This window comes from Myotis nattereri, assembly GCF_964212035.1.
Source record: "Myotis nattereri genome assembly, chromosome: 17".
Lineage (NCBI taxonomy): Eukaryota > Metazoa > Chordata > Mammalia > Chiroptera > Vespertilionidae > Myotis > Myotis nattereri.
Genome location: NC_138092.1, coordinates 46,373,454 through 46,395,565, shown reverse-complemented (window position 1 = coordinate 46,395,565; position 22,112 = coordinate 46,373,454). Strand labels below are relative to the sequence as shown.

Genomic DNA, 22,112 nt, shown 5'->3' with positions numbered 1-22,112 from the left:
TAAACAACCACTAAATTACTTTCTTTGTAGATTTGCTTATTCTGAGCTTTGTGTATAAATGGAATTATAAAATACACTGTCTTTTTTTTTTCTTTATTGTTTAAAGTAACTATAAAGTACTTTATTGTTTAAAGTAACTACTATTACAAATAGTAGTACATATGTCTCCTTTTTTTCCCCATCGACCTTCCCCTGGCCTCCTCTACTCCCCGGCACATGCTTTCACCACCCCCCCCCCAACCCCCCCGCCATTGTCTTGTGTCCATTGGTTATGCTTATATGCATGCACACAAGTCCTTTGGTTGATCTCTTACCCTCCACCCCCCCCACCCCGCCCAACACTTCCCAGCCTTCCTGCTGTAATTTGACAGTCTGTTCAATGCTTCTCAGCCTTTGTATCTATCTTTTTGTTCATCAGGTTATAATGTCCTTTATTATCCATAAATGAGTGAGATTATGTGGTATTTCTCTTTCACTGCCTGGCTTATTTCACTTAGCATAATGCTCTCCAGTTCCATCCATGCTGCTGCAAATGGTAAGAATTCCTTCTTTTTTTATAGCAGCGTAGTATTCCATTGTGTAGATATACTATAGGTTTTTATCCACTCATCTGCTGATGGGCACTTAGGCTGTTTCCAAACTTAGCTATTGTAAATTATGCTGCTATGAACAGGGGTGCATATATTCTTTTTGATTGGTGTTTCTGATTTTTTGGGATATATTCCTAGAAGTGGGATTACTGGATGTTGATTTTTGTATCCTGTTACCTTGCTGAATTCATTTATTAAGTCTAGTAGTTTTTTGGTAGAGTCTTTAGGGTTTTCTATGTACCAGTATCATGTCATCTGTGAATAATGACAGTTTTACTTTCTCCTTTCCAATTTGGATGCCTTTTATCTCTTCTTATTTGATGGCTAGGACTTCCAGTACTATCTATCTATCTATCTATCTATCTATCTATCTATCTATCTATCTAAGCCTAAGCGACTGTCTAACCGTTCGACCAGTAGCTATGACGTGCACTGACCACTGGGGGCAGACGCTCAACACACAGGCATGGAAACATGGAACAGACTGATGAATCTCAGAGGGGAGGGGGAAGGAGGAGGACAGAGTGATTAACCAAAGATCTTATATGCATAGTAGAGGCCCTGTGTGAGGATCCTTGCACTGGTGGGGTCCCTTGGCCTGGCCTGCAGGGATCTGGCTGAAACCGGCAGTCCGACATCCCGAGAGGTCCCTCATACATCGGGCCTCTAGTGTTGAATAAGAGTGGTGAATGTGGACATCCTTGTCATGTCCCTCTTCCTATGGGAAACGCTTTATTTTTTTCCCACTGAGTATTATGTTGGTTGTAGATTTGTTATATATAGCCTTTATTATGTTGAGGTATGATCCCTCTATTCCCATTTTACTGAGAGTTTTTATCAAAAAAAGGTGTTGGATTTTGTCAAATGCTTTTTCTGCATCTATTGATATGATCATGTGGTTTTTATCTTTCAATTTGTTTATGTGATGTATCACATTTATTGATATGCAAATATTGGTACCAGCCTTGCATCCCTGGAATAAATCTTACTTGATCATGATGTATGATCTTTTTGATATATTGCTGGATCCAGTTTGCTAATATTTTGTTGAGGATTTTGGCATCTGTGTTCATCAGGGATATTGACCTGTAATTTTTTTTCTTTGTAGTGTTTTTATCTGGTTTTGCAATTAGGATAATGTTGGCTTTGTATAAAGAGCTTGGAAGTGTTCCTTCCTTTTGTATTTTTTTTTTAATAGTTTGAGGAGCATAGGTGTTAGTTTTCTTTGGATGTTTAGTAAAATTCACCTATAAATCCATCTGGTCCAGGACTATTCTTTGCTGGAAGTTTTAAAATTACTGCTTCAGTTTCATCAGTTGTGGCCTACTCAAATTTTCTGATTCTTCCTGATCGAGTTTTGGAAGATTCTATGTTTCTAGGAATTTGTCCATTTCACCCAAGTTGTCCAGTTTGTTTGCATATAGTTGTTCATAGTATTTGTTTACAATCCTTTGTATTTCTGTGGTGTCTGTTGTTATGTCACCTCTTTTATTTCTGATTTTATTTGGGTTCTCTCAGTTTCTTTTTTTTTTTTTTAATGTATTTTATTGATTTCAGAGAGGAAGGGAGAGAGAGGGAGAGAGAGAGATATAAACATCAGTGATGAGAGAGAATCATTGATCAGCTGCCTCCTGCATGCCCATACTGGGGATTGAGCCCACAACCTGGGCATGTGCCCTTTACCAGAATCAAACCCAGGACCCTTCAGCCCACAGGCTGACGCTCTGTCCACGGAGCCAAACTAGCCAGGGCTGTCTGTTTCTTGATGAGTCTGGCTAGGGGTTCATCAGTCTTGTTTATCTTTTCCTCAAAGAATCAGCTCTTGGGTTTATTGATCTTTTGTACTGTTTTTTTACTCTCTGTCATTTATTTCCACTCTGATCTTTATTATTTCCTTCTACTTCCTCTGGGCTTTTCTTGCTGTTCTTTTTCTTGTTTATTTAGTTGTAGTGTTAGATAGTTTATTGGTCCTTTTTATTGTTTCTTGAGAAGGCCTGTAGTGCTATGAACTTCCCTCTCAGGACTGCTTTTGCTGTGTCTCATAGGTTTTGGATGGTTGTGTGTTCATTTTTGTTTGTTTCCAGGAAGTTTCTAATTTCTTACTTGGTCTCATTGGTAACCCATTCATCTATATCATTAAAGGCCTCTTGCAGCAGGTGGGATGGAGTGCCGGCAGCGTCCGCGGAGCGAGGCGTCGTAGGGCGGCCGACATGGCCCTGATGGCAGGCTAGGCCTAGGGGACCCTACGCGCGCGTGATTTAATTGTGCACTGGGCCTCTAGTTGTTTAATAACATGCTATTTAGCCTGCATGTATTTGAGTGTTTTTGAGTTTTCTTTATTATAGTTGATTTCTAACTTCATGCCATTGTGATCTGAGAAGATGTTTGGCATGTTATATCAATCTTCTTGAATTTGTATGGACTTGTTTTGTGCTCTAACATGTCTTCTATCTTTGAGAATGTTCCATGTGCATTTGAGAAAAATGCATGTTCTGTGCTTTGGGATGAAATGTTCTATAAATATTGGTTAGATCCATCTGATCTAGTGTGTCTTTTAAGGCCTCTGTTTCCTTGTTAATTTTTTGTCTGGAAGATCTGTTCAGTGATGTCAGTGGGGTGTTAAAGTCCCCCACTATTGCTGTCAATCTCTTCCTAAAAATCCATGCAAAAGGAAAGGAAAAAATAAAAAACTGGAGTAGCAATACTTATATCAGACAAAATAGACTTCAAAACAAAGGCCATAACAAGAGACAAAGAAGTGGCCTTTGTCTCATTATGATGTGGCCTTCTTTGTCTTTTGTTAAGGGTGCAACTTCATTCCTTTGCATGTGGATATCCAGTTGTCCCAGAAACACTATTGAAGAGTCTAGTCTTCCCTTATTGTGTATTCTTGTCGAAGATCAGTTCAGTTTGTAAGTACAATGCATGGGTTTATTTGTGGGCTCTCAGTTATATTCCATTGATAGGTATGTTCATCCTTATGGAAGTACTATCTTCTTGATTACTGAAGGTTTGTATTAACTTTTAAAATTTGGAGAACTTTGTTCTTTTTCATATTCCTTTGGCTATTCTGGTTTCCTTGTATTTTTATATGAATTTAAAGATAAGCTTGTCCATTTCTTAAAAAAGCATTTGAAATTTTGATAGAGATTGTATTGAATCTGTAGATCAATTTGAGGAATATTGTTACTTAATATTGAGTCTTCTGATGCATGTGTATAGGATCTTTATATATATATTTGGGTCTTAAATTTCTGTCAACAGCTTTTTTACTTGAATTTATTGGGGTGACATTGGTTCACAAAACCATACAGGTTTCATGTGTACAACACAATAAAATACCATCTGCACACTGTACTGTGCGCTCATTGCCCCATTTTCCGTTGCCATTCTACTTCCTTCTTTCCCTCTGGCTATCACCACACTATTGTCCTTGTTTATGTGTTAGGTATATATGTTTTTTGGCTAATCTCTGCACCTGTTTTCTTCTAGATCCCCAACCCCTCTCTTCTCTCATAAGCTGTCAGTCTGTTTCATGTAGCCATACTTCTGATTCTACTTTGCTTGTCAGTTTATTTTTTTCATTAGATTCCACATATAAGTGATACCTTATGGTGTTTGTCTTTCTGTCAACAATGTTTTATAGTTTTCGGTGTATAGAGCTTACACTTTTGTTAAATTTATACTTGTGTACTTTATTTTCTTATCCCTGCTGTAATTGGCAGTAGTTTCTTTGATTTTCAGATTGTTCTTTGCAGGTACACAGACATACAGCTGGTTTTTGTATGCTGATCCTGTATCCCACAGCCTCGCTGCAGTTGTTTATTAGCTCTAATAGTGTTTTTAATGCATACCTAGTGTTTTCTGTATAGAAGATCATGTCAGTTGCAAATAGAAATAGTTTTACTTCTTTCTTTTTTATCTGGATGCCTTTTATTGAATTTTCTTGCCTGATTGCTTATTTTGAACTTCCTTTACAGTCTTGAGTAGCAGTGATGAGACTGGAAATCCTTGTCTTCTTCCTGATACCAGAAGGAAAATATTTAGTCTTTCACCATAAATTATGATGCTAGCTGTATATTTTTTATAGATTTCCTTCATTAGGTTGAAGCATTTCCCTTCTGTTCTTAGTTTGAGTGTTTTTATCATGAAAGATTATTGGATTCTGTCAAATGCTTTTTTGTATCTACTGAGGTAATAATGTTTTTTGTTTCTATTTTATTATGGCATATTACATTGATTGACTTTTTTGTTTTGTTTTGTTTTGTTTTTTTAAAAAAATAAATCTTTATTGTTCAAATTATTACAGTTGTTCCTCGTTTTTCCCCCCATAGCTCCCCTCCACCCGGTGCCCACCCCCCCATGCCCTCCCCCACCCCATTGTCCTCATCCACAGGTGTAGGGTTTTATCCAATCTCTTCCTGTACCCCCCACATCCCCTTTCCCCCCTGAGAATTGTTAGTACACTCCCTTTCTATGCCCCTGGCTCTATTGTATTCACCAGTTAATTCTGTTCTTCAGATTTTTTATTCACTTGATTTTTATTTTTTTTTATTTTTTATTTTTTTAATATATTTTATTGATTTTTTACAGAGAGGAAGGGAGAGAGAGAGAGAATTAGAAACATCGATGAGAGAGAAACATCAATCAGCTGCCTCCTGCACATCTCCCACTGGGGATGTGCCCGCAACTCAGGTACATGCCCTTGACCGGAATCGAACCTGGGACCCTTCAGTCCTCAGGCTGACGCTCTATCCACTGAGCCAAACCGGTTTCGGCTATTCACTTGATTTTTAGATTCACTTGTTGGTAGATATGTATTTGTTGTCACTTTGTTGTTCATAATTTTTATCTTTACCTTTTTCTTCCTCTTCTTAGAGAATACCATTCAGTATTTCATATAATACTGGTTTGGTGGTGATGAACTCCTTTAGTTTTTTCTTGTCTGTGAAACTCTTTATCTGACCTTCAATTCTGAATGATAGCTTTGTTGGGCAGAGTAATCTTGGTTGTAGGTTCTTGCTATTCATCACTTTGAATATTTCTTGCCACTCTCTTCTGGCCTGCATGGTTTCTGTTGAGAAATCAGCTGACAGTCATATGGGTACTCCCTTGTAGGTAACTGTTTTTCTCTTGCTGCTTTTAAGATTCTGTCTTTGTCTTTTGCCCTTGGCATTTTTATTATGATGTGTCTTGGTGTGGTCCTCTTTGGATTCCTTTTGTTTGGGGTTCTCTGTGCTTCCTGGACTGGTAAGTCTATTTCTTTCACCAGTTAGGGGAAGTTGTCTGTCATTATTTCTTCAAATAGGTTTTCAATATCTTGTGCTCTCTCTTCTTCTTGCACCCCCATAATTCGGATGTTGGTACGCTTAAAGTTGTCCCAGAGGCTCCTTGCACTATCTTCATATTTTTGTATTCTTTTTTCCTTTTGCTTTTCCGGTTGGATGTTTATTGCTTCTTTGTATCTCAAATCTTTGACTTGATTCTTGCGATCCTCTTGTCTGCTGTTAGAACTCTGTATAATATTCTTTATTTCAGTCAGTGTATGTTTAATTTCTGATTGGTCCTTTTTCATATCCTTGAGGGTCTCACTAAATTTCTCAGAGGTTTCTAGAAGATTCTTGAGTAACCTTATAACTGTTGTTTTGAACTCTATATCCAATATTTTGCTTTCATCCATTTCTTTCATTTGTGACTTGTTTCTTTGTCTCTGCATTTTGGCTGCTTTCCTGTGTTGGTGGAGTGGCTTTGTGTGCTAGGTGTCCTATAGGGCCCAGTGGCTCAGCCTCCCTAGTCACCTGAGGTGGATGCTCTTGGTGCACCCCTTTGTGGGCTGTTTGCACAGTCTTGTTGTAGTTAACCCTTTTAAAAATATATTTTATTGATTTTGTACAGAGAGGAAGGGAGAGGGATTGAGAGTTAGAAACATCGATGAGAGAGACATCGATCAGCTGCCTCCTGCACACCCCCTACTGGGGATGTGCCCACAACCAAGGTACATACCCTTGACCAGAATCGAACCTCGGACCTTTCAGTCCACAGGCCGACGCTCTATCCACTGAGCCAAACCGGTTAGGGCTGTAGTTAACCCTTGATTGCTGTTGGTATCACTGGGAGGAATTGACCTCCAGGCCAATTGGCTGTGATGACCAGCTGTGTCTACACTGGAGGATCTGTTAAGCAGGAGACACCCTTATGGGGCAGGACTTGCTTCAGTCGGGCTTTGGTGCTCACTGAGTCTGCCCCTTGAGTGTGTCTCTTATGGATATGAAGAGTTTTAATCCGTTATAGTCTCACTCTGACCTCTGGGTACACTGGCTCTTGGATCTCCAAGAAGGTGCAAGGTCAGCCACTGTCTGGGGCTGCCCAGCAGGAGCTACAGAGAGATCTGCAGATTCCTCCTCTTTGTATGGGGTTTGGAGGTGCCCAAACGAGCTTCAGCTGTGAAGCAAGGCTGCTGCTGCTGCCAGGTAGTAGGCCTTCTTTTGGAATCTCTCGGGCTCTCTGACCCAGCTGCAGTTATTTTTTTAGGCGAAAGGACAGGCCATCCATTTGCAAAAGCCAATGTGCACAGCCTGGGTGGGGTTGTAAATTGGGTTGGGTGGGGTCTCTGGGAATCACCAGAGTGAGCAAACAGCAATGGCTGCCCTGAACTGGAGAAGTCCCTGGTTCTCTGCATCCCACGCACCCGTTCAGGAACAATGATCTCTGCCAGCACCTCTAAGAGTAAGCCGCCCTCGCACTCCTGTCCTGATGCCTTACAGTCCAGTTTCTCCCCATGTGTGTCTGGATCCCCCAGAGTCTCGCTCGGAACTGGAGTTCAGAGCAAGCAGGAGCTTGTATCTCCCTCCTGGTTTAAAGAACAGCACATCCAGGTGCCAGCACTTTCCGCGCCTCCGAACCTCTTACCGGTCTCAATGAGCTTTCTTTTCCTCTCTATTTGTGGAACTTCCACTCATCCAGCTTTCCCGCGGTTCTGGGTGGTAGTTGTTCTGCCATTTAGTTGTAATTTTGATGGGTTGTGAGAGGCAGCAAGTATAGGTGATTAACTATGCCGCTATCTCGGTTTCTCCACATTGATTGACTTTTTTTAAAAAAATAAATCTTTATTGTTCAGATTATTACAGTTGTTCCCCCTTTTCCCCCCATAGTTCCCCTCCACCCAGTTCCCACCCCACCCTCTGCCCATACCCCCCCCCCCACTGTCCTCATCCATAGGTGTACGCTTTTTTTTTTTTTTAATATATTTTATTGATTTTTTACAGAGAGGAAGGGAGAAAGACAGAGAGTCAGAAACATCGATGAGAGAGAAACATCGATCAGTTGCCTCCTACACATCTCCCACTGGGGATGTGCCCGCAACCCAGGTACATGCCCCTGACCGGAATCGAACCTGGGACCCTTCAGTCCGCAAGCCGACGCTCCATCCACTGAGCCAAACCGGTTTCGGCCATAGGTGTACGCTTTTTGTCGCCATGTCAAAGGTCATACACATGGAAAATGTAGCTATTTCCATCTGCAACGTGTCCCTGTGTTCGAAAAGGTCTCTCAAGACTTGTTCACGCTCTACTCAGAAAGGGTACAGAGCCACATAACGGCTTTTTAAAATAATGTGTCCTCTTATATTTAAAATGAGGATTTCGCTACCAAAAGTCAGGAGAAAGCAACACTACAGCTGCTCTCGCCCCTCTCGCCCTTCGGGTGATAGTCGTGCGTGGGGCTGCGAGCTGGTTTGCGGGCCGTTGACGAAGCCGTCTTGGCAGCTCGCGCGGTTCCGCTGGCTTCCCAGGGGCCATTGCAGCCTCGCAGGGGCCGTTGCAGCCTCGCAGGGGACGCCGCATCCCATGTTGAGGGTGAAGGTGCGAGACAGAAGCTCCTCTCTGTCTCTCCTGCTGCTCCCTTGCGTATCGCTGATGCTGTAAGTTTCTGAGAGCAGTCTGCAGGTGCTGGACATCATACTTTAACTGGTCAACATGAAGTTTGGCATTCTGTCTTTTGTTGGGAGGCTCCTTGCTGGACTAAATCTCCAGGCATTCTAGCTAGCTGAATATCTGGTATGCTTGCTTGGATTTCGTTTTCTACTAAGTGCACAGACTGCTTGTCTGCTGTCTCCCGGTGTCCCATGTGAGACTGGATCTGGTGAACCTGCCTGTGCTTTTGCTGGTTCAGCGGTTCGATGTTGCCGGCCCACCCAGGTCGGCTCCGACTCCGCTTTCCTCCAAACCTGATTCTGCTTCTTGAGTATGGCCCTTATGGATGCGAGGAGTTGAAATCTGCAGTTTGTTGGGTTAGGCTGCAAAAGCGCAGGTGGTTCCTTTTGTGCCACTGGCACAGCTTGGGTGGGGATGTAAATTGAGTAGGGCGGGGTCTCAGAATCACCAGGGCGGGTCAAACAGCAATGGTTGTTGTCAGCGTCTCTGAGACTCCTTGCCTCTCCGCGACTCCGTGACTCCACGACTCCGCGTCTCCGCTTCCCCGAGTGCCGGCGAGCAGCTCTGCGAGAAAGCCACCCTCGCTCTCCGACCCGCTGCAAGGCAGTCCCGCCTCTCCCCGTAGGGTTCTGGGACCTCAGAATCCCGCCCCAAACAAGCCAGTGGATTTGAGAGCTTGTATCCCCTTCCGATTGAAAAAAACCGTGCATCCAGCTGCAGCCTGCCTGGTGCGCACCTCCGTACCTCTGCTCTTGGCGCCTCTGCACCTCTGCTCTTGGCGCCTCTGCACCTCCTACTCAGTCTCAATGTGCTTCCTTCTTTCCTTCCAGTTGTGGAGCTTCCACTGGGCCGGCTTTCCCATGGTTCTGGATGATAGCTGTTTTGTCTTATAGTTGGTAGTTTCACTGTTGTTGTGGGAGGCAGCACGCACAGGTCTATACCTTATGCCGCCATCTTGGTTCTCTGTGTAATATTCTTAAAGGAATATTTGTCAATCCATTACAAAGGAATACAGAGGATATATATAGTATAATTTATATTATACTATGTATATATATGTGTGTGTGTGTGTGTGTATATATATCTATCTATATATATATCTATATATCTATATCTATATCTATATCTATATAGATATAGATATAGATATAGATATATATATAATGCTACTTATATTATATTATACTAGACGCCCAGCACCGGCCACAGTGTTGTGTCCGCTGGGGTGGGGGCAGGTGCTCCTGTGCGTTGTGTCTCTCTGATTGACTTTTAAACTATTGAACCAATCTTGCATTTCTGGGGTGAATCCCACTTGGTTATGGTACATAATCTTTTTTTGTATATTGCTCAAGGTCAGATCTTTCATGAGCCTTACACGTGTGTGGTCTTCTGGATTTACAGGCATATGTTAGAACTTTTCAAACTCCCTATGGATATCAGTAGATACCCTCTGAAGCATTTTGGTCACCTTCCTTTTTGCCCTGTTACTGCCTCTCCAGGTAGTAGAGATGTTAAACAATTGGCACTATTTTCAATGCCAGGCATAAGGGTGGCAGTGGTTTGGTGGCAGAATAGGCAGTACCCAGTGGGTGAGTTCTGAGGTCAGGTAGAGAAAAGTCCTGTGACTGGCATTTTCCAGGGGAACTGTCAAGTGATGGCAGTTACTTGGGAATGAGACTTGGAAGGAGCTCCACCCCCGTTCTGTCAGTCGTGCATAGTGGAAGATTAGTCAGGTTCACAGTTCTTTCCTAAATCCCAATGGAGATAATTGCCCAGATTTCGGGGAGCAGTGTTGGAAATGGAGAGGAACCTTCTAACCTTATTTCATCAAGAAGGAATTGCCAAATATATTTACAGTGTAGCTATTTAATACAACATTTTAAAAATTTCTGACGACTAAAGTTCACTACGTGTTTATTTGTAAAATACAGAAAAGCAAAAATACACATAAAAGACATAAATTACTTGGAAACACCTGTTAAAGAAGGAATATTTTCCCTAACTATTACATTAAAATAATATTAACTTTTGTGAAAATAGAGCCAGGATGTGAAATTTTAAATGGACTTATTTAAATAGTTAACAAATTGATGCCATACTACTTTAAACTGGTAATGAATTTTATTCTTTTTTCTTCTTTCCAGGTAGATGCACGGAGCATACCAGTATTAGCAAAATGGCAAAATTCATATAGCATTAAAGTTGTACTTCAAGAACTAAGACGTCTAATGATGTCCAAAGAAAATATGAAGCTTCCACAGCCACCAGAAGGACAAACATACAACAATTAATTTTAGTGGATTTCAAACTTGTCTTAAATCAACAATCTTCTACTCATGTTAATGTCTTGATTAAATATCACAATGCAAAATACCCACACATTAAGTAAAAGAATGCCAGCTGGTAAATATGACCTGGACATTTGTAAGAATATATTTAATATATGTATACACATTATGTTTTCAGGTAACAGGAGAAAAAATGCAGCACAATTTTTTTTAAAGCACTGTCATTTAAACATAAATCTGGAGTATTCAAAATAGAATTCAGGTTTACAAGACGAAAGTATGGTGATTTTTACTAAAAGTAAAAATCCCAAGAAGGAAAAAGAAATGGCATGCTTTCTCCATCTTGCTTAGTGAAAGAGCTTCAATTTAAATTGTCTAAAGTAGCAGGTACAATGAATATTGTCTCAAATTGTTTTAATTTTTGAAGTGGTGTGGGTGCTGACTACCAGTAGTATAAAAAATATGTTCAGGATTGTTTTCATATCTGTATTTATAATAAAAAAATGTCATGGGGAAGGTCAAGAATTTCTGTTAAAAGCTGTTTCTGTGTGTTACATGTAAAAGACATGGTAAATATTTGTTTACAGTCTTTGACAAACCATGCATTTAAGTTGAAATGAAATCAACAAAAAGAAAATAGGTGAATGGATATGTGATTTTTGAGATTAAAGTTAGTCTGAAAATGTAAATAAAATGTGGATTGTGTTCTCAGAAACTGTGCCATTTCTATTATATTGATGTGGTATATGGACAGTACCTTGCTGAGGTAGCAAAGATTGGAATTGTAGGTTTTCATCCATATAAAAGTTTTTATTGTTTATCATGTTTTGTATGCTTCTTGTAAATTGGAATTTGCAGAGTATTTTAGAGAACAAATTACTTGATTAATTTAATTTCTTCTTTGCAGAAGGAGGAATCCCAAGTATTATATTTTGACTTTGATTTCACCAGAAATATATTTAAAAGATGCTTGAATTTTAGCAATTTTTATAGAATTATAGATTGTAATTATCCAAATATACATTCTATTTTTGATTCATAACCTTTTTTTTTTTTTTGGTGACATTTTTCTCCCAATGCTTTTATTATTGACTGGGATTAATTTATCCATTCCACTTGTCTTTCACTTTGGCATTTGTGTAATTCGGAACTGATGTTCTGCTTTTACCAAAGTGAGAGGTTTTAAGTAATTGTTTTTCATTTCAAAGCACTAGGTATAATACTTTGTTGAACACACTCTTTTCTTATGGGTTCACTGTACAAAATAGAAAGGTGGTCTGGTAACAAGGACAGATTTCTTAAACAGGCTCTGACATGTTTTTGTCAGGTTCATTCATATCTAAAGCTTTGAGCTACTTTTCTTAGTCATTAATGATAATTTGTCTAAACTTTTAATTTCAACATGGCTATTCTATTTTAATTATCAAAGATGTTTAAAATGACATAGAGAATATATAGATACAAATTAGTGCATGTGTAATTTATTAAAATAGGTTTGAAATGAACTATTACCTTGGAATACATTCTGAAAACTTTTAAATTGTTAAGGGAGATTAAGTTGAATTACACTGATGTCATACACAGGAGTCTTGATGGTTACTGATGGTCTAAGTCATTCTCTTTAAAAACTTCTTTTCCACTTTGAAAATGTGTCTTATCATACATGGGTGCTGAATGCTGTTAAATTATTCATACATTGGTGGGCTGAGAATCTGAGTACCTTGATCTTGTCCTCTTTTCTTTCCCCATATCCTCTAATTGTGAAGGTTTTTCTGTTGTTTTCCCTCCCTCAAGTATATGTTTGAGTTGGCACTGTAATGTTTGTTTCCCCTTTTTGTTTTGGGACTGTGGATCTCTGCTGAAATCTGCATGCAAAAGCAAGATCCATTTTGCATGTCACAATCAAGATGTACGTGGCAATCTAAGACACACTAGTTGATTATAGAAGTTAATGCTGAACCACTCTTAATTGTAGTAACATTTCTAAGACAACAGTTTTGAAGCTATTTTTCCTTTGTCTGTTTTGTAAAGGGGCTAAGGTTGTAGGAGTGTGTGGTATTAAATGAACTGTAAAATTGCCTTTGAAATTTGTTTAAAAAACTAGCAGATGAGCCCTAGGGGGTGATCTTATATTAATAAAGATTACAAAAATAAAGTTCTTGTCCTATTAGGTCAGTGTTATGCTTTAATTACTTTCTAATTTTCAGAATTTTGAATTTTGAAACAAACATTTATAAGAATAGTCAATGGAATTTAAGTCTTTTACATGTAAAATGCCCAAATTTATAATTTTAAATTATCCTTTAAAAAGAATTTTTCACACTTCAGATTTGGGTAAATAATTGTAGAGTGACTTAGTTTGAATATCATATAATTTATTAGTCTAGATTGCTTAGTACGAATTTATTGATTTAAGCATTTCCCACTAAATATATATTGCTATTGATATATATGTACAAAATTCATTTTTTTTTTGTGTGGATAATTTAGAGGACACAGCTGGAAAATAATGCATTTTCCTTAATAGATTTGGTGTGTATGGCTTTGGGTGGTGCTGGTAGACATGACATGAAATAAAAGACTTTCGTCACAACTATGTTAACTTTTTAAAAAAAATTATTGACTTGAGAGAGAGAGATCTATTTGTTGTTTCACTTATTTATGCATTCATTGGTTGATTCTGGTATGTGCCCTGTCCAGGGATTGAACTTGCAACCTTATCTGGCATATCTGGACAATGCTCTAACCAACTGAGCTACCCAGCCTGAGCAAAAAACGATGTTGGTTCTTAATAAGCACATAACTGTGTTTTTACATACATTTTAAAGAGTATAAGTACTAATGAGGAATTGTAGTATCGTGAAGAATTGGATTTTCGGAGGTATTTAAGGAATTTTCCCCAGATTTCCTTGTAAGTGTATTTTTTCACATATGTGTAGAATCATTGTATCATTAGGCACTGGTTTTACTTTTTTGATAAGTGTCAATATAATTTTCCAGTGCCAATTTGATTGATTTTTAGTTATTTCCATGAAAAGATTCCAACTCTCAATATTTTGGTAAGTGTATATATTTGTTTATGTAATGGAAACATTAAAAAAGGGAATGGGTGTACTGAGCATTGGAATTGATTAGAGCATTAGCATTATATTCCCATCCAGTATTGTGTTTATTAAAAAGCAGGACATGCATGGGAATAGAATATCTTTTATGCTAAAATTAATATGCCTTACAGAAGTTATAAAGAGTAGATGGAAATCATATGGTTCATACTGAAAATGTTGGCTATTTAAAAAGTATTGTGGAGCATTGAAAGTAAAACAGCGTTTTCTGAAGAGAAAATTAATGAAGGCATTTGGTGATACTGAAAATAAATGACAAGTCAACACCATCATTTTGTCATTAAAGGAGTTTGGGGAACTCGGAGTGAGTTCATGATAAAGAAAACAATAATTGGATATGAAAAGGTTGCCATGTTATTTAAATTTGTAGTAGGATATTCTCACCCAGAAAAATTCCTAAGTGTTGGCTCTATTTCATTTTTAGATGTAGTCCATAAGATCAATTCAAAAAATTTGTGGCAAGTTCATTTATGAAATTAATGATAAAAGCCAGATAGATTTCACTTTCATAAGTTAGAAAGGTTCCAGGAATTATACTTTCTCAAATGAATAACTGACCAAATACTTTGTAAGGATTGTGCAGTGGTCCATTTGCTGCCAAATGTAGACCTGTGTGAATTCTTGTATGTTGTCCATGTTCAATGAGCAGCTACTTTAAAGTTACCTAGAAATTTTGGCAGTTGAAAGATTATATGAAAGTAAATAGTCAGTTTCAAAAGGTGTACTAATAGTTGGCACTAAGAAACCAACAGTAATGAGAAACCTGTGGTTAGTAAAAAAGCAAATCACAGAACGGATTGAGAGTGAAAACTTAGTTACTCGTTCAGTGCACTAGTTGACTAAAAAATATATTACTCAAAGACAAGGGCCTAGCTGGCGTGGCGCTCAGTGGTTGAGTGTTGACCTATGAACCAGGAGGTCACAGTTCAATTTCTGGCCGGGGCACATGTGGCTGGATCCCCAATGTGGGGTGTGCAGGAGGCAGCCGATGAATGTTCTCATCATTGATGTTCCTATTTCTCTCTCTCCCTTCGTCTCTGAAATCAATAAAAAATATATTACAAAACAGACTATAAGGAAGTACTGTTTATTTTAAAAATAAATCTTCATTGTTGAAAGTATTATCTATGTCCTCTTATCCCCCGCACTGACCTCCTCCAGCCCCCCCCTCCCCCCGCCCCAGGCCTTCGCCACCCTATTTTCTGTGTCCATGGGTTATGCATACATGCATATAAGTTCTTTGGTTGATTACCTCTCACCCACTCACCCTCACCTGCCTTCCCTCCGAGATTCCGCACTCTATTCCATGCTTCCAAGTCTTTGGATCCACTTGTTCATTAGTTTATTGTGTTACTTAGATTCCACATATGAGTGAGATCATGTGATACTTGTCTTTCTCTGACTGACTTATTTCACTTAGCATGATACTCTCCAGGTCCCTCCATGCTGTCTCAAAGGGTAAAAGATTCTTATATGTTTACAAGAGTTATATTTTCTTGTTGAATCATTCCCTTTAGTATTGTGATGTGGCCTTCTTTGTCTTTTGTTATGGCCTTTGTTGAGTATTGCTACTTCAGCTTTTTTTACCCTTTCCATTTGCATGGAATATATTTTTCCATCCCTGTTTCATAGTATTTCATGGTATAAATGTACCACAGCTTTTTTATCTACTCAGCTGCTGGGCACTTGGTCTGTTTCCAGATCTTAGCTATTGTAAATTGTGTTGCTATGAACATAGGGGTGCATACATTCTTTCTGATTGGTGTTTTGGGTTTCTTATGATATATTCCTAGAAATGGGTTCACTAGGTCAAATGGGAGTTCCATATTTAATTTTTTGAGGAAATTCCATACTGTTTTCCATAACAGCTACACCAGTCTGCATTCCCACCAGCAGTGTATTAAGGTTCCCTTTCTCCACATCCTCGCCAGCACTTGTCATTTGTTGATTTGTTGATGGTAGCCATTCTGACAGGTGTGAGGTGATACCTCATTGTTGTCTTAATGTGCATCTCTCTGATGATTAGTGACTTGGAGCATTTTTTCATGTCTCTTGGCTATCTATCTGTCCACTTTGGAGAAGTATCTATTTAGGTCCTTTGCCCACTTTTTTATTGGATGGTTTGCCTTACTTCTGTTAAGTTGTATGAGTTCCTTATGTATTTTGGATATTAACCCTTTATCAGACGTATCATTGCCAAATATGTGCTATGACACAGTGCGTTTCCTTTTGTTGATGGTTTCTTTTGCTGTGCAGAAGCTTTTTATTTGATGTAATCCCATTTGTTTATTTTCTTCTAAGTTTCCTTTGTCCTAGGACAGTGATGGCGAACCTTTTGAGCTCAGTGTGTCAGTATTTTGAAAAACCCTAACTTAACTCTGGTGCCGTGTCACATATAGAAATTTTTTGATATTTGTAACCATAGTAAAACAAAGACATATTTTTGATACTTATTTTATATACTTAAATGCCATTTAACAAAGAAAAATCTACCAAAAAAATGAGTTCGCATGTCACCTCTGACATGCATGTCATAGGTTTGCCATCACTGTCCTAGGAGATGTATCTGTAAACATATTTCTATGAGCAATGTCTGAGATTTTGCTGACTATGGCTTCGTCTAAAATTTTTATGGTTTTATGACTTCCATTTAAGTTTTTCATCTAGTTTAAGTTTATTCTTATGTATGATGTAACTTGGTGGTCCAGTTTCATTTTTTTGCATGTATCTGTTCAATTTTCCCAATACCATTTATTGAAGAGACTGTTTTGACTTCATTGTATGCTCTTGCCTTCTTTCTTAAATATTAATTTATCATAATTACTTGGGTTGATTTCTGGAGTCTCTATTCTGTTCCATTGATCTATATATGCCTGTTCTTGTGCCAGTACCAGGCTGTTTTGTGTATAGTGGCTTTGTTCGTATGCTAGTAACTACTACGATTGTATTTCTGTTTTTCTCTCCTTTAAAGTCCATCAAGAATTTTTAAATATATTTGGGTGTTCCTATATTGGGTGCATATATGTTTACAAGGGTTATATTTTCTTGTTGAATCATTCCCTATAGTATTGTGATGTGGCCTTCTTTGTCTTTTGTTATGGCCCTTGTTTTGAAGTCTGTTTTGTCCAATTTGAGTATTGCTATTTCAGCTTTTTTTCCTCTTTCCATTTGCATGGAATATATTTTTCTATCCCTTAACTCTCAGTCTGTATATATCTTTTGTTCTGAGATGGGACTCTTGTAGACAGCATATATATATATGGGTCATGTTTTCTTATCCATTTAGCTACCCTATGTCTTTTGACTGGAGCATTTAATCCATTTACATTTAAGGTTATTCCTGATAGGTATATACTTATTGCCATTTTTATATTCTTTATGGCTGTGATCTTCTTTCCTTTTCTTCTCAGAGCAATCCCTTTAACATTTCTTGCATTGCTGGTTTGGTTATAATATACTCCTTGAACCTGTTTTGTCTGGGAACCTTTATATTTCACCTTCAACTTAAAATGATAGCCTCAGGAGTGGATACAGGAGTCTTGGGCTTACGCCTTGCTTTTCATTACTTCGAGTACTTCATGCCACTCCCTTCTGGCCTGAAGTGTTTCTCTTGACAACTCAGTTGACATTCTAGTGGGAACTCCTTTATATGTAATTTGCTCTCTCTTGCTGCCTTTAAGATTATTTTTTTTTTGTCTTTAACATTTTCCATTTTAATTATGATGTGTCTAGGTGTGCGTTTATCTTGATTGGAACTCTCTGTGCCTTCTGAACTTGTGTGACATTTTTCTTCACCAGCTTGGGGAAGTTTTCTGTCATTTTTTAAAATAGGTTCTCTGTTCCTTGATCATCCTCTGCCCCTTCTGGTATTCCTGTAATGCAGATGTTGTAACGTTTCATGTTGTCCCAGAGCTCCCTTAAGCTATCTTCCTGCTTTTTAATTCTTTTTTCTATTGGCTGCTCTAATTGGGTATTTATTTCTACCTTGTCTTCCATCCTCTTTCATCCAGTCTACTTTTAATCCCTTTCAGTGTGTACTTCATGTCAGAAATACCATTCTTCATTTCTGTCTGGTTTTTGTTAATGGCCTCTATTTCCCTTTTCATGCTGTTGTAATTTGCACTAAGTTCTTTAAGCATATTCATAACCATTGCTTTGAACTCTTGTCTGATAGGTTGCTTGCCTTCATCTCATTTAGTTCTTTTTCTGGAGTTTCCTTCTTTTCTCTCATTGGGGGGTTGTTTCTTTGTCTCCCCATTTTAGCTGTCTCGTTGGATTTGCTTCCATGTATTAGAACTGTTATGCCTCCCAGTCTCTGTGGGATGGCCTTATGGAGAAAGTGCCTTGAGGCGTCCAGTGGTGTAGTCTCTTCACCTGTGCTGGATGCACTAGAAATGCCCCTTGTGTGTGTGATTTGGGCTCTTCTGTTATAATTGGGACTTGATTGTTGATGTTGCATTTGTCTGGCTTGCTACCAGTGAGGTCAACCCCAATGTCGTCATGCCAGCTGTCCAGTGGTCAGGGACTCCTCAGCCCTGAGGCTGGGTCTGCCTTGAGTCTCACGCCTTGATTGTCTCTGTTCTGAGTTGTAGTACCTTCCCCCATGGATCTGGTCCAGCAGGTTTCAGCTGCAGATGCCTGGGGTCTGCAGGGGCCTGGGCATAGTCCCTCTGGCATGCAACTCCCTGTGAGGTTATGGATTCTGCTAGCATGTGACTCACTGCGGGGTCCCTGCTCCTGTGGTGAGGATCACCTGTGAGGTCCCTCTAATGCAGTGGTTCTCAACCTTCCTAATGCCACAACCCTTTAATACAGTTCCTCATGTTGTGGTGACCCCCAACCATAAAATTATTTTTGTTGCTACTTCATAACTAATTTTGCTACTGTTATGAATTGTAATGTAAATATCTGATATGCAGGATGTATTTAGGCGACCCCTGTGAAAGGGTCGTTCGACCGTCAAAGGGGTCGCGACCCACAGGTTGAGAACCGCTGCCCTAGTGTGCCACTCACTGTGTGGTCCTTGAGCCCATGGTGGAGGGTTGTATGCAACTCTCTGCAAGGGTCCCTTGTGTGGTACCACTGGCATGTGGCTCACTGGTTGGGTATGGGGTGGAATCCAAGGCTAGTTGGATGGTGGAAAGGCTGTGCTTCTAGGCGCTGCTGCTCCCCCCCTCCAGATGGTGTGGTTTCCATGCCAGAGAGGTAGCAGGGGCTCTTTGTCCAGGAGAGCCTGATCCACTAACCCCCGAGACTCTGCAAGATCTAACTGTCCCTACCTCCCACACACATATCACGCATGTCCACATACACCCCTCTCACTCCCTTCCTCGCACTCTCTCCCTCACTCCCATCCTGCTGGCTGCCATGTTGAATCCAGAAATTTTGAATGAATTTTTGTACATTGGGACATACTGTAATCTAGTGGTTTTTTTTCCTCATTTCTCTGAAGTTTTGTTATACAGGAAGGCAGTGGATTTTTATTGATTGATTTTCTGTTGTAACTTTACAGTATTTGTTTCTCATAAGTTTTTTATGGAGTTTTTAGGTTTTCTACGTATGTACAGAATCATGTCTTCTGCAAAAAGTGACACTTGTACTACTTCCTTCCTGATTGGATGTCTTATTTCTCTGGCCTTGTTCTGGCTAGCACTTGAACTATGTCGAATAAGAGTGATGAAAGTGAGCATCCTTGTCTTGTCCCTGATTTTAGAGGAAAAGCTTTCAGGTTTTCATCATTGAGTATCATATTGACTGAGGGTTTGTCATATATGGCCTTTATTATGTTGAGGCACATTCCTTCTATTACTATGTTATTGAGTGTCTTAATTATAAATGGGTACCGTGTCTTAGCAAATGTTTTTTTTTTTCTGCAGCTATTGATAAGATTATTTGATTTAAAAAAATACTTTATTGTTGAAAGTATTACATGTGTGCTCCCTCCCCCCATTGTAGATTATATGATTTTTATTCTTTGTTTTGTTAATGTGGTATATCACATTAATTGATTTGTATATGTTGAGCCATCCTTGTGCCCCTGGAATGAATCCCACTTTATCGTGATGTATTATTTTTTTAATGTACTGTTGTATTCAATTTGCCTATATTTTGTCTAGGATTTTTGCATCTGTATTCATCAGAGATATTGGTCTGTAATTTTTGTGTGTGTTTGTTTTATCCCTGCCAGATTTTGTTATCAGGGTCATGCTGTGTTAGGAAGTGTTGCCTCTTCTTTAATTTTTTTTGCAAGAGTCTGAGAAGGATAGATTTTAAATATTCTTTGAATGGTTGGTAGAATTCACTGGTGAAGCCATCTGGTTCTGGACATTTTTGGGGAGATGGTTTAAAAAAAATTTTTTTTTTTTTTGTTAAGCCTCACCCGAGGATATTTTCCATTGATTTTTAGGGAGAGTGAAAGAGAGAAGTAAAGACAGAAACATCAATGTGAGAGACACATCGATTGGTTGCCTCCTGCATGAGCCCTGACCAGGGCCCAGGCTGGGGAGGAGCCTGCAACCAAGGTATATGCCCTTTACTGGAATTGAACCTGGGACCCTTTGTTACACAAGCGGATACTCTATCCACTGAACCAAACCGGGTAGGGCTGGTTGTGGGGGTGGGGGGTAGTTTTTGATGTTTGTTTCAATGTCCTTACCGCTGATTGGTTTATTAAGATTTTCTAGTTATTCTTAATTTAGTCTAGGAAGCTTATATATTTCTTGGAACCTATCCCTTTCTTCCAGGTTATTGCATTTGGTGGCAAATAGTCCTTCATAGTATTCTAGTACGACCCTTTGTATATTTGATGTCTGTGGTGACTTCTCTCATTTTGGCTTTTGATTATATGGATTTTTTTCTCTTTTTTTCCTTAGTGAGTCTAACCATGGGTTTGTAAATATTTTTTTCCAAAGAACTATTTGTTGTATTAATTTTTTGTATAGTCTTTTCTCTATTTCATTCAGTTCTCTAATTTTTATTATTCCCTTTCTTCTGACTTTGGGTTTTGTTCTCCTTTTTCTAGTACTTTAAAATGTAATGTGAGGTTGTTTACTTGGGATTACTCTTGTTTCTGGAGATAAGCTTGTAATGATATAAAGTGCTCTCTTATTACTGCTTTCACTGCATCCCAGAATTTTTGAGTCGACCTATTATCATTCTCATTTGTCTGTATATCTTTTGATTTCACCTTTTATTTCTTCTTTGACCCAGTCATGTTTTAGTAGTATGTTGCTTAATCATGTACTTGTGGGTTTCTTTACTCTCTTTTTGCATTTGATTTCTAATTTCAAGGCATCGTGATCAGAGAATATGCTTGGTACAGTTTTAATCTTGAATTTGTTGATGTTACTTTGTGACCCAACATATGGTCAATCTTTGAGAATGTTCCATGTGCACTGGAGAAGAATGTATAAGCTGATGTTCTAGGATTAAAGGGTCTGTAAATGTCTATTTGATCTAGTGTGTCATTAAGGCTGATATTTCTTTATTGATTTTCTGTTTGGATGATTTAGCTAGAGCTGTCAGTGGAGTATTAAGGTCCCCAACTGTGATTGTGTTTTGACCTGTTTCTCCCTTTAGTTTTGTGACTAGTTGTTTTATACATTTCAGTCCTCCCTGATTGGGTGCATATGTATTAAGAAGTGTTATGTCTTCTTGATATAGTGTCCCCTTTATCATTATAAAATGTCCATCTTTGTCTCTTGTTACCTTTGTTATCTTGAAATTTATTTTGTCAGGTATATATATGTATATGCTTCACCTGCTTTTATGTGGATGTTATTTGCTTGGAGAGTCATTTTTATTTTTCACCCTTTCCCCTTTTTTAGTGTGTGTGTGTGTGTGTGTGTGTGTGTGTGTGTGTGATCTGAGGATTGTTTGCCATTACTTTTCAGAGAGAGTGGAAGGGAGGGAGATAGAGAGATAGAAATAGAGAGAAAGAGAGAGAGAGAAACAGTTTGAGAGAGACACTGGTTTCCATTGACTGGTTGCCTTCCTCACACCTCTGACTCCGGGCGGGAGTGAACCCGCAGCCGAGGTATGTGTCCTTGACTGGGATTTGAACCTGTAACCCTTCATTGTGCTGGCTGAAGCTCTAATCACTGAGCCACACTTGCCTGGGCTCACCCTTTCACTTTGCATTTACCTTTGTCTTTGGACCTAAGATGTGTCTCTTGAAGGCAG

General features: G+C 38.9%; 1 protein-coding gene across 6 annotated transcripts in view; it reads left to right on the top strand.

Annotated features, from left to right (window-relative positions):
• The window catches only part of UBE2V2 (ubiquitin conjugating enzyme E2 V2), a 58,700-nt gene extending 45,721 nt beyond the window's left edge, over positions 1-12,979 (top strand). For all 6 annotated transcript variants that reach the window (XM_081110962.1, XM_081110961.1, XM_081110960.1 and 3 more), the window contains one exon: positions 10,666-12,979. In XM_081110962.1, coding sequence (XP_080967088.1) covers positions 10,666-10,812 — 147 coding nt within the window. In that variant the 3' untranslated portion in view covers positions 10,813-12,979. The remainder of the gene's footprint in view (positions 1-10,665) is intronic.
• The last annotated feature ends 9,133 nt before the right edge of the window (positions 12,980-22,112 follow it).